This window comes from Gadus chalcogrammus, chromosome 15 (assembly GCF_026213295.1).
Source record: "Gadus chalcogrammus isolate NIFS_2021 chromosome 15, NIFS_Gcha_1.0, whole genome shotgun sequence".
In the NCBI taxonomy this organism is placed as follows: domain Eukaryota; kingdom Metazoa; phylum Chordata; class Actinopteri; order Gadiformes; family Gadidae; genus Gadus; species Gadus chalcogrammus.
The window spans coordinates 22,849,769-22,863,542 of NC_079426.1; the positions used below are offsets into that span (position 1 = coordinate 22,849,769).

A 13,774-nucleotide genomic window follows, 5' to 3' on the forward strand; every position below is an offset into this window, starting at 1 on the left:
CATACAGCAGTAGCTGAGGAAGTACGTACAAAGTACGCACATTCAAAGAGAGAGAGTGACAGACAAGTCATTGCAGGAATAGTCAACAGCAAAATCCTGAAGAAGTACAGGCTGCAGAGATTGGCAGAAGAGGTTTTTGGATTTTCAAGGCGGAGGTGGACAAAACTGGCAAATGAAAATGTCTGCAGGTACCAGAGGAAGAAGCACGAGGGGATTGCTGCCATGCTGAGATCAACGGTGAGAACGTTCTTTTCACGTGATGATGTCAGCAGGATCACAACTGGAAAAAAGCAAACGGTGACAAAAGAAAAGAAGAAAATGCAGAGAAGATTACTGGTGGATTCAATGAAGAACCTCCATTTGAAGTTCCTTGCTGAGCAGACCAACCTCCGTCTAGCATACTCACTGTTCTGCACACTTCGCCCCTACTGGGTTGTGCATCCAACATTGGCAGATCGTGAAACATGCATGTGCAAACAACATGAAAATCTAGGCTTTATTGCCAAAAAGCTTCACCAGATGCACATCATCGACACATCCAATTTGGAGAGCCTGACACAAGCCATCACATGTGACACCACAAACAAGCAATGTATGTATGGGGAATGTGAGAAATGCAGCAATAATACCTATGCACTCACAAGCCACTACAGAGCCACCGATCGTGTCTCCTACCTTCAGTGGGCCACTGTGGACAAAGAGCACAAAAATGATCCTGGAGCAGCCTCAAAGATCACCTTGAAAAAAGAATTTGAATGCTCCCAAGAAGAGCTGGTGGAAACGTTTGCCATTTTGCTCCAGAAGTTCAGGCGCCATCTCTATAACATCAGGCAGCAATATGCTTTCTCACGGGCCCTGAAGCTGAACCTCCCTGCAAATGGATGTGCAGCCAGTCCATATTGACTTCTCAGAGAACTATGGCTGCAAGTACAGCGCTGAAGTACAAGCTGTCCATTTTGGTGCATCACACCAACAGGCCACTTTGCACACTGGGGTTCACTATGTGGGGGGGGCATCTGCCCCTACCTCCTTTTGCACTGTATCGGCATCCAGACTGAAGGGACCACCTGCCATATGGCAACACCTGGAGCCCATCCTGAGGGAAATCCAAGAGAGATTCCCGGATGTGACAACCATCCATTTTTTTAGCGATGGCCCCATTGCACACAGTACAAGCAGCGTGGTAATTTTTACCTCTTTTGTACTGAAAATTTCAAGAAGGGGTTTACAAGAGGAACCTGGAACTACTTCGAAGCCAGCCATGGCAAAGGTGCCCCAGATGGTGTGGGTGGCACATTGAAGAGGAGGGCCGACAGACTTGTCAGCCAAGGAGTTGATATTCCTACTGCATTGTCCATGTACCAAGCTCTGAGTGAGGGACAATCGAAGGTGAAATTGTTTTACATTCAGGAGCAAGCTGTGGAGGATGCAGTGAAAGAAATGCCAGCTGACCTTCCAGCTGTACCATCCACAATGAGGCTCAACCAGGTGGTCACTCTTTCACCTGGGAAAATTCTCTACTGTGACGTCAGCTGCATGTGTTCGGCAACAGGGAATCTGGAGTGTGACTGCCAAAAAACAAAGTCCTTCAGTTTTAATACCAAAGATGACCACACAGAAAACCCCATGTACAGCAAACCAGAAGAGGTGGAGTGGCACAGTCCAGAGGTTGTGGGGAAATGGTGTGCCCTGGTGTACGACCACACCATCTACCCAGGGATCATCCAAGAGGTGAATGAGACCCACTGACTGGTCAAATGTATGCATCGAGTGGGGGAAAACCGTTTTTTCTGGCCGTTGAGGGAAGATCTCATTGGTATCCCTTGGAGGATGTGCTGACCCTCATTCCTCACCCAGAGAACGTTACCGCACGCCACATGGCCATCGCAAGAGAGGTATGGGATACTCTGGCCAGCCGCGGAAATTAAATCAACATTATAACACTTTTAAAATATTGATCAGTTCATGACTATTTTTGATATGCTCGTTCATTTTAATGCCAGGTTGTCGGCATACTGTAATATAACTATTTTTTTATGTTTGTCCATTGAATATTTTATCAGATCCAGTTTGTGGTCAGTTTGTGGTTTGTGGTCTCGTTTAATAATATAAAATATTATTAAACAACATTCCTGTGGTCCTGAGTATTTATTTGTCACATTTATGTCATGATCTACAATCAAAAGTAATGCATCCATTCAACCGTTACTTTGCGCAACCCTGTTACTCTAATTTCAACCCTGTTACAATATCATTTTTATTAAAATAATCTTAAATAATTTTCTCAGCTCACAAGGGTTTAACCTATTGTCCTTTTAATAGTTTGAATGATTATATGCATAATGTATTTGAGCAAATATTTGAAAATAAATACTGAAATTAGTAAAAAGAAACGTGTGACTATTGAAAAGTTGGGCAAGATAGATTTCAAAAGTTGCTTTTATTAATATAAGTCAAGTCTTATCTGAAATTAAATTAGTATTCAATGTGAATGTGACTTTCTCTACTTATATAATATACTTTTTTCAGGTTCCTGAGTATTCGTAACAGGGTTGCGCCAAGCATAGCATTGGATGCCTGAGCTGGACGAATCAAATTAATTGATGGTTTATGACCTGTTTTTCTTAAATACATAACAGAAAATTATAAAATAAAGGGTCTATTTTTCAAAAGTGTTGATGCCTAAATTGTCCTCCAATTCTGGAATGACCCATATGAGTCAAGCAATGATTTATAAAAACTTTAGTTGTACTAACTGCAATTAAATGTGGTTGCAGCCCCAATGATAACGTCTATCCTTTGAAAATAATAGTGATTCAATCAAAGTTTTCATGGCCATGCTTTAAGACATTAATAATATTGTATTACATAGTCAAAAGTTTGTAATGTTCAGAATGACTTTTAGAAATGCATACAGAAGCAACATTTATACAGCTGGCTTTAGGATTATTAATGTGTATTTCAGCTATGTCAGGGACATTATGAGATTTTAATTAACAATAATATTGTATGTCATAATATTATTGTGACCATTTTTAGTTTAGATATTTAGAAGTTCACTGATATTGTGTCTTCACAATTCAGCCAGTTTTACCATTGTGTTGGAAACAAAGAGCGTTTATCAGGTCATTAGAAAAAGATAAAGAGTGTGATATCAGAATTAATTAAGGCGTAATAAGATAAATATACTATAAGGTAAATATTAGGTAAGATAAACATATGGTAATTTAATTAAATATATGGTAAGATAACCATTTAAGAATACTATTCAGCGAGATCAGGATATGGTGAAATAAATACAGGATAAATATACGACATTAAAAATATACAATTAAGAAATGTGTCGTCAAATAGGCTGATACATCAATACCATAACGCTGTTATTGATTAAACTATTTTTTGTTTTTATCATACAGACTATAGTGCACATAGAAGGCCGCAGTTCAAAGTCAAACAGACCCTTCATAGAGTATAGGATAGTAATTCCCAGCCCTGTGGTTTGACTGATATGTGGTTGAGTGAGATGCTATAGATGGGCTATAGATATTCAGAGTTGTCAGAGTTGTTGATACATTTGATGTACTTGATGGGATGTGCTCTCATGTTTGAATGCACTATTGCATTAGACAAAAGGATCAGCTCAATATGTGTAATGTCATCATGTAATTAGGGTTAAAACTGTGTGGGGAAACACATACATTCGAAGAAATGTATGTGTTTCTCATAACAAAATATTTGTAGGTTAAAAAAGCCCTAAGAATCCCTGGTATAGGAGTGTATTTCAGGGTAAATGTAAATACATTTAGAGGGACTTTAACACCAGAGGGCACTATAACCCCACCTGATCAGCATACTGCTCATAGTGAGATATGAGAGAATGTGAGAGTCACTTCGCAAAAGCAAATATGGATAGACTAGAATATGAATATATATATATATATATATATATATATATATATATATATATATGTTGATATTTTTTGCAGCTCACTCTGTGTATGTCAGATTTCAGTGAGCGTATAATGGGGAGATATTGTAATCCCAGAACAAACTAATAATGCTCTCTTGGCTCATTGAAGAATGCCAGAGTGTTTGTTTACAGGTACAAAAAAGAAGAGGAAGACATCACTGACATCTGATACCAAGAACACACATCTCTGAACCTCCACTCTCAACCTCCCTCTTTTCTCAGGTAGCCCACACTCCCTGCCCTCGTGGGTGTGTGGGTGTAAGTGTGTATACGTGTGTAAGTGTGTGTGTATTACCGTTTGAGAATAACATTCAACAGCATATATAGAGACCCCACATGAAGAAAGCAAGTTCATACTAAGCAATTTGCTCAGCTACTGGACCAAAGTAACAAAAAATGCGTAGCATGTATATTTTACACACACACACACACACACACACACACACACACACACACACACACACACACACACACACACACACACACACACACACACACACAGGATGCCTCAGATGCCTCTTGGAGCACTTTGGTCTTATTTTTCTGTTATTTTCTGTCTCTGCTGGGTCTTGAGGGAACCGAGCACATGGCCCAGCCTAGCTGAACGGCCTGCCCGGGGCCCTGGAGGGCCCTGGAGGGGCTTGGAGCCGCTGCTGTTAATAATACATGACTTCTGGAGGCTACCTCGGGACAGAGTCCGCACTTTTTGATGAGGCGCTCTAAAAATGCTCCGACTGCGAAGCGACTCATGTTCTGGAACTCATTAAAAATGAACGAGGTGGTCGGACAAAACGGCCCGGCCCGGCTAGATGTCTCAGGAGCCCGGTCCTTCAGGGGTAGGTGGAGGAAGTATAGCAGGCTCCTACTTATGTAGGCTGCACATTTCATTCCATTGCTTTTTTTTATTCTCAAATTCCGACTTTCCTAGGAAGAGCTGGCCAACAGCAATTAGAAGATATGTCTGCTTTCTCGTGTTGGGTCTTGTGCTTTAATTCTTATTCTAATCTTATATTCTCTCATTTCTGAAAATACTCTTTTAAAAGTATGGAATGTAATGTATGTCCCACTACCTTGTTGTTTGCTCCAATATGGGTCGACTATACAGATCAGCATAGTGAACATGTGGACCTGTACCTAAATGTGTGCTTGGATGAATGAATCAATAATACATGATTAAAGGATACTGTCTATTGTAAAGTTTTTCAGAAGGTCGATAGAGCTTCCTTAGACACATTCATTTACTGCTAAAGCTGACCAGTTCCATCTGTGTTTCCCCAGCCACTGAAGCGTGGTGGGTCCAGATTTTAATCACCTGTCAATGGCCATCCAGGTGGGAGAGGGGGCAGATATCACAAACTCTGGGCAAGGTCTGTTGGTTAATAGAGATATAAGGAAAAAGTTATAGCTTATTACGTGTAACACACACCTACAGCTCGCAATGTCTAACCACCACCCGACCCCAGACTCCTCCCCCCCCACCCCCACCCCCACCCCCCTTTCTACTATTCTTTTGATGTGACCAAGTATTAAAGTTGCCGTGTTGCTGTGAGCGTGTTTTAACATCCATTTACAGTGATGCAATCACTTCCGCTGCTCTCGCTCTCTGGGACCTGCAAGCTCACTAAAAGGCTGCGCTCCATTGGACACCATTATGCCTGTTACCCACCCCCCAGTACCACACACACAACCAGGCTGGGCTGGCTCCTCTGCGGCCCTGGTGCAACCCTGGCTATCAGTGGTGAAGATGTAACCAATGATCGGGGATTCCATTACAGAGTCCACCGCCCGGATCCACCAGCTAGCGCTAAATGGAGAAGCTGCTTCCAACATCATTTGACTTTCATGCAATGAAACTTTAATGTGTGTGTGTGTGTGTGTGTGCGTGTGTGTGTGTGTGTGTGCGTGTGCGTGTGCGTGTGCGTGTGTGTGTGTGTGTGTGTGTGTGTGTGTGTGTGTGTGTGTGCGCGTGTGTGTGCGTGTGTGTGTGTCAAGTCAAGTCAAATCCAGTCAAGTGAAGTTTATTTATATAGCACATTTTAAAACAACAGTAGTTGACCAAAGTGCTGTACACAAATATAATATATATATATTTATAATATAAAAAACAGAACAAAGAACAAGAAGGCTTAATATTGCATATTAGCAACAACAATGAATAAGATAAAATAAAATCTTAATCTGTATTAAAAGCCAGTGTAAAAAAGTTAGTCTTTAGTTGCGTTTTGAACTGGTCTATAGACTGGGCAGATCTCAGACTCAGGGGGAGACTGTTCCAAAGATTAGGAGCGGCCACAGCGAAGGCTCTGTCGCCTTTTGTTTTTTGTCTGCACCTGGGTACATCCAGCAGCATCTGCTGAGCTGACCGAATTTCTCTAGATGGAGCATGGATGCAGACCAGCTCTGACAAATATTTAGGTGCCAGCCCATGTAGAGATTTAAAAGTAAACAACAGAATTTTGAATTTAATTCTAAAAACCACAGGAAGCCAGCGGAGAGAGGCCAGGACAGGGGTAATGTGGTCATATCGCCTTTTTCCAGTGAGGAGACGTGCAGCAGCATTTTGGACCAGTTGCAGGCGACGGAGCAGACATTGGTCCGTGTGTGTGTGTGTGTGTGTGTGTGTGTGTGTGTGTGTGTGTGTGTGTGTGTGTGTGTGTGTGTGTGTGTGTGTGTGTGTGTGTGTGTGTGTGTGTGTGTGTGTGTGTGTGCGTGTGTGTGTGTGTGATTCTGAAGCATTTCTTAGTACCGAAGAAGATTTCTATGTAAATTTACCTACAATCTTATGGTGAAGCTGGTCCTGTGTTGAGGTTAAATTATCAATTTTGGTAATAGTTCATCATACCAAACACACCCAAAGCCCTAATTTACATACATACACTGAAATGTACATGTGTATCTAAATTTATAATTTTAAATATCCAATTGCTCAAAAGAAATTAAACAATAAGAGTCCAATTTGACCACATCATAGGCCTGCGTATGTTTAGGACATAGCGTAAAGACGCCACTAGATGGCAGTCGAGGACCACTATACACATGCGGCTACGTCCTTCAGCCTGGCCGTTGCTTATGGCTCCGGCTTCCCGGTGTGAAATCTTCTCCGGTAGGGGCTGGTTTGTGAACAGGAGGTTGGTATCGTCAGGTAATCCATTCTATTGCGCTCTAAACGAAGGTAAAATTGACAAGGGCAAGCAGGCCCAGTCAATCCCTGACCTTTCTTTACGTGCATATGAGCGGCTCTACAAAGGGGCGTTCAAAAGCGGGTTTGAGAGCACGTATAGGGCCAATCAGCCCCATAGCCCACATAACATACTTATACCGTCATAACCCTTTGTATTGATAAACATACAGAGACAGTCAGCCCGATAGCCCACATAACCTACTTAACCTACTTACCGTCATAACCCTTTATATTGAGAAACATAGGTCTATGGGGCCAATTAGGCACTTACTTATCGTCATTGCCCTTTATATTAATACAAGTTCCGTGGCATGTTGCATTATACATTCTGGGATTATGGTATTGCCAAAAACGGCTATTTGAGGATGACGCCATTAAAATCATTCACGCAGAAATGTTTTTATCGTCTGTTATTCTTTCTATGTAAGTTATCTGACTCTTCCAGATATCCAAAAAGATTTTTCTCTCCTTGGCATATTCAATTCGGCCTTCTTTTATAATCCGACATACCGAGGCAAAAGTCAATGCATCTCATTCATTCGTTCAAGGCTAACATAAACACAAGTGTGTGCAAGAAGAAGAAGAAAATGTGAACGCATGAACATGTGTGAGTCAGTGATGTCCTCAGCTGGGCGCAGCGGGAGGCTGTGGGCCACAGGTTCATCCGGATCTCTCAATAGCGGAGGAGGCCTGAGCGCTCTCTATTGGAGCCCAAGCTGTCACACAAAGCGTCCAGCAGGCTGTTTGAGAGGAACAATCGGCCATTCATAACGAGGAACAAAACAAAAGAGGAAGATGGACAGGTCATCTCCAACCTGTGGAATTGCACCGGTTTTAATGTTTTCTTTCGAGTTGAGAGACGTAACACACCAAGGTTATGACGATATGGTATGGTGTTCAGGAGGGTTGGAGCCTATTGTAGTTGATGTAGTGCGCTGGATATGAAGGGACTGTCAGAGGGGCCTCTGCCATACGGGCCTTTTTAATTGTGTTTTTCCTATACTTCAACTTTTCCAAAACGATATGGACGTGATCGATTATTTTGCAGCCCGTTGGTCTATATGAATTGATCATTTTCCTATTAATGGCGACTTCTTAAAATAATCCAAAAAGATTTAATAACCACATCATTTAAAAAATAAAGAAGAGTTTTTGCTTAGGCTATATTTCATTTTTCAAAAAATACACACACACACACACACACACACACACACACACACACACACACACACACACACACACACACACACACACACACACACACACGCGCGCGCGCGCGCAGTGATGCCGGCAGCGGTAAGAAGGCCTGAGAACAGCGACAGAGAAGCCAGGTGCCAGAGCTCTATTTAAGCTGCTCAGCGCACTGTCTGCTCGGTGTGCACCAGCCGAGAGATCACAGCCCGCCCGACCCCGTCCCGCCTCCAACCCCGGTGTGTGCGGGCTGATGTGTGCGGGCCTGAGTAAACTTCCGTGCGTACTTGCGCGCGGTAGGGAGGGAAGTTGGGGTTGCTTTCACGTTATGCTTGATTTAAAAAGTAGAGGCTTGGAATGGCAGCCCATGCCAATATACATTCGATTTTCCTCCCCATCGTCTCGATTAACTAAGTAAGAGAGAGAGAGAGAGAGAGAGAGAGAGAGAGAGAGAGAGAGAGAGAGAGAGAGAGAGAGCGAGAGAGAGAGAGAGAGAGAGAGAGAGAGAGAGAGAGAGAGAGAGAGAGAGAGAGAGCGAGAGAGAGTTAGTACTTTAAACGTGTTGACCGGTTAAAACGTCAACTCCTTCTACTCCTCCGTAAAATTGTGAGATTAAACAGCAAGGCAGACAGACAGACAGACAGACAGACAGACAGACAGACAGACAGACAGACAGACAGACAGACAGACAGACAGACAGACAGACAGACAGACAGACGTGTGTATGGATGTATGGATAGATTGTTGATTCAAACATATACATGTATACGCCTAGTAAATGTAGCTCTTGTTAGAACAACCTTTTAATGTTTGTGAACATATAGAGGATAGATATAGATCTATACATTACCATGTATAGATCTCCTTTAATGCAGGCCTTCTCTGCAACCATACAGCACAGAGGGGTTAAAGGCCAAGGCCCACACCAAAATCAAAGTTGGTTTGAGTAAAGCAAATTCCAACAGGGACAGCCTGCCTTTGTCCCAGTGGTACAGACTTAAGGCCAAAGTTGTGTTATTGTTCAGCTGGTCGGATAAGGGCAGGGCCATTCCAACCCCGCCACCCAAATATGTGTTGCAGTTAGCTACAGAGGATAGCCGACCACAGAGACAACACTGCTTAGGCTTCATTGTGGCCCCATACTTGTCTAACATTCTCGTTTACTCTCCGCCTGTATTCATGAACGTATCACACACAGAGATTACTCCTCGCTAAGTTCCTTTGTCTTGTGATCCATATTTGAGTTGACAGATCACGACCCCCCCCCCCCCCCCCAACTCCCCCTCCCTCTCCCTCATCCAGCAACAGATAGACTCACTCTCACACACAGCCCTCGTTAGAGCCTTTCAGTTCACCAATCCACCTGTTTCCACACACTAGACCTCGGTTACACTGGTCAAATGCAATCAATTCCTATCTTCAATTGTAAACATTGTTAAACTATAAAAATGATCAACCATTTCAAATTATACATATCCTTTTCCGAATAGTTGCCACAGTTGGGGCTGTATCCTTCAATAGGCCACATAGTTGTTAAACTGGAGAAGGCCTATACAGTTTCTCTTAAGCCCTGATAATGAACGCATGTATTGCCTATTCATGGCTTGTTTTATATTCATGAGTTACTATCTAATGCTCCATCTTTCGGATAGCCTTAATCCCCGTGTCCTCCTTTGACGATAAAAAGAAATGCTCTTCAGTTTACGATTAATTCAATCTCAATCATAGTCGGGATTTGTTGCAGCCAATAAAACCCGTGGAGTGCGCGTGCGTGGAGGAGCGGAGCGATAAGCGTCCCGCGCGGCTCGGTGTGGCCGTGCGCGTGTCCAGCCGCTCCCCGGACCCCACCCCCGGGGTCGATAGGGGCTATCTTCACCTCCCAGAGTAGGACTTCAAAATGTCTCAAAACCCAGCTTGCAATCAAATAGTAATTATTGTTTTTTTGAATTAGAGTAGGCTTGTATTGAGCGCGTTATATTTGTTTTTCATTTGATCGACCATCGATCAAGATGTTAACGATTTGTGGATCTTTTTAATGATTTTAATCAGATTGAGGTTTAAAGCTGAACATAAGTATACGATCACAAATTTTTCCTATTATCTTGATAACTTTACGCTTCAAATGAGGTAGGACCACACTTTTTGATAATTTAATAGACAATATTTACTTATCGAATGTATTTTTGATCCATTTCATGAATTAATCGAGAAAGTAAATTGTAAGGTAAATGTAAAAATAATATAGGCTACATTGTAATAATAGCATATGCCCAAGGCCATATATTATTATTGTTGAAATGTTTCATTCAATACTAAACACGCACACATTAGGCTACACATTTGCTTATTTTCTTTTGTAAAACTTTGCTGGCCTCATTATTTTTTATAACGCACTTACAATCTCTGGCGTTAGACTCTATACTTCAAAGCATAACTATTTCACGGGCTTGAACTCCGCATTACTAACTATCTGCCCTTTCTAATGCCTTTGGTCCACATATGCAGAACCAAACCAACAACCCTCCGCTGACCTACTTTCTGATGCTAAGAGATGCTCGCACTCTACGCTTCTCAGCGACACGGTGCACATTACACAGTTGCTTACAGTTGATAAAACACATTGTGTTCAACAAAGGTAGGCCTACACGTAACTGCCCGAGGAAGGAGAAGTCTATAGCAGACAGGTTTACTACTAAAAGTGTAGTTCCCGGAGCAGTGTACTGGCCAATCCCTCCCAGTCTGCAGCAGCCTATAATTGGGAGGGGATTTGGACGGACGGCAGGAGAGAAAGCTTTTTGGGGGAACGGTTCTCGTTCAGGGAAGAAAAGCTCTTTCAGCACAATGGGACAGGGGAGGTCCCCTCGTGATTAGCCCATTTAATGGAAAGGGTTTACTTAATTTCTGTATTCACTAGCGACCGTAAACAAAAGAGGGAACAGCACTCACATGTGTAAGTGCAACATGACGTTGACGTTTGCCATCATATGTGTCTGCTACATCAAGAACCCACAAAGAACGGACGAGCTTCATAAACCCCTGGAAGGGCTTGTTTACAGAATCCAGTGATGCCGCAAACCCAACATACGATCCACATAATAATAAAACTAATAATAATAGTAATCCCGTAGCACCCGCTAAAAGATAGACTTGATGCAATGGAGCATATAAATGTGTATATTTGATTTAGAAATGTATACAACATAATCACGCAGGCAGGAAACAGAGAACATATGAAGGTCAATCAGCTTTAGGCCTGGAGGAAAGAACGGAACGCCATGTGCATCAGTTTCATGTACTATTTCATATTTTATATTAAACCTCTTTTGCATAAAATGTAACTTGTAAAATGTGCCGTTATTACTTCCAAACGAAGTGTAAAACAATCAAACCAACAAAAACGCCTAAAGCACTTGGTTGTACGTTTTGACAAATATTTTATGTAGGAACACCAAGTCAAGAAAAGTGAGGAAGGGATAGAAAAGAGAATGAGACGGGGAGCATTAATTATGTACAAGCATATTTCTACACCTATTTTACAGACTGGGGATTTGATCGCGTTATTTGAGATAGGCTATACATAATTCAATATAAAATTTGAAATAAAAATAAAAATCTTATACAGTCATAAACGGATCTGTTGCACAATTGTTTTATACCATGTAGCCGAACCTTCCCCACACAGGCTGGGACTGAAGTGTATTAAAATAAAGGTGCTTACGACTTAAATGATTGTCTGATGAAAAAAAAAAAGAGACAATTCTCACACCTCGTCTGTATGGCGCCTCACCATCACCACCAGTTTGACAAACCGGGGATGGTGAAGGCTGGAGATCTGCGGTTATTCCTTCTCAACAATGCTCTTCTTTGTAAACCATGAATTTGAATAATTTGCCCTGGAAAAAAATCAAATAATAATAAAGACATATCATGCAAGTAAGCTAGTAGTGGTGGTGGTGTGGGGATGAGAGGGGCAGGTGGGGTCCTTGAAAGCGCTTTAAAAAAAACACGTGCTTCTATCTCTTTTTTTAATTATTCATATGAATCCGTCCTTTTTTCATCCGCAATATATCATTAGTCTTTTTTTCTCAGGTCCATTTCCCTGCAAAATATTTCTCTTTTTGTTTTTGTTCTTTTTTTCCGTATCATACATCGCACTCCGAGTCACTGGACGTGACGGACAGAATGGACGTGCCAGTGTCCACTCGTTCTGTCATACTGGAAACGCTGGTGGTAGGACTTGCCGCCGTCGAGGGCGACTCGGCGGAGCTGCGGGGAGTGAGGCCGGACTCTGAAAGGGACCGCATACCGTTCGGTCCTATTGCTTGGTGTTGGAGCCTAAAGAGAAGAAAAGGGATGAAGAGAGGAAAATACATGGCAATTAGACCTGAGAATGTCCCCTCTGCAAAATAGGGTTCAGGACCGCCTTTCTTTCTCTTGCCGGCACCAGCCATGCATGCTTTTATCAAATAGCCAGCAGACAAGACCAGCTTTCAAGGAACAAAACCCGGCGCTATTTAGACTACCAAATGTGGAACAAATGTGACGTTTTGTCAAAAGTAATAATCGCGTGAATAGTGACCGGTTAGAATTTAAGCTCTTTGTCATATCAGTGTCATTTAATCTTTCACATCGGAAAAAAGCTAAAATTGGAGCTAAATATATAAAGGTGCAAAAATGTGACAGCATAGCATTTTATAAAGCTATATTTCTGACTGATAATGTATAATGTAAAGTGAAGCTGTGCAACGAGTGAGTGACGTCAGGATCGAGGTTACTCCAATCATCCTAAATGTTTATCTGCAATCCACTCACGATAATAACTCCCATCACAGCGAGATAATGGCGCTCTAGAAATATATCTCTTCATTTAGCAAAAAGATTAGAATAGAATTCATATGGCTAAGTATTATGAGCTAAGGCTTCTAATCAATTATATCACGTCAGACCGATGATACTGCTAGCCTATCTGTTAGTAGTAGCCTGCAGTCTACATGTTATATTATGGCTTACAAATGAACGTATTTAATACCTATTGCAATTTCAGAGAATATTTGTTTAGTAAGATCTTCTAGTGCTGCAGAGACAATATTTCGGCTAAAACAATCGGCCTAATGTTATATTATTATCCACACGTGCAGAAGAGCGAACACGGCTTTGCCAACAGGATCAATAAAACAGTAAGCAGAAAATATTTAGACAGAGAAGTCTAATATCTTGACGTTTGGTAGTGGTTATGGAGTTGAATATAGGTCTACTCAAAAAATAAAAATTGTCTTTCCAATTTTTTTTTTAGCATTATTAACTTTATCTAAATGTGGGTATACTGTGAAGGCCCATACTAGCTCAGTGTTTATAGGCCTCAGAGCACATTTTGAGACAATTATTAATCTCAACTGATAATTAAGTGTAAACAAGTAGTTTTCTGTTTAATT

The 13,774-nt window shown here is 41.8% G+C and overlaps 1 protein-coding gene across 1 annotated transcript in view; it reads right to left on the reverse strand.

Annotated features, from left to right (window-relative positions):
• Positions 1-12,484: 12,484 nt before the first annotated feature.
• The window catches only part of six3a (SIX homeobox 3a), a 2,841-nt gene continuing 1,551 nt past the window's right edge, over positions 12,485-13,774 (reverse strand). Inside the window, exon 2 of the mRNA XM_056609684.1 lies at positions 12,485-12,677. Coding sequence (XP_056465659.1) covers positions 12,485-12,677 — 193 coding nt within the window. The remainder of the gene's footprint in view (positions 12,678-13,774) is intronic.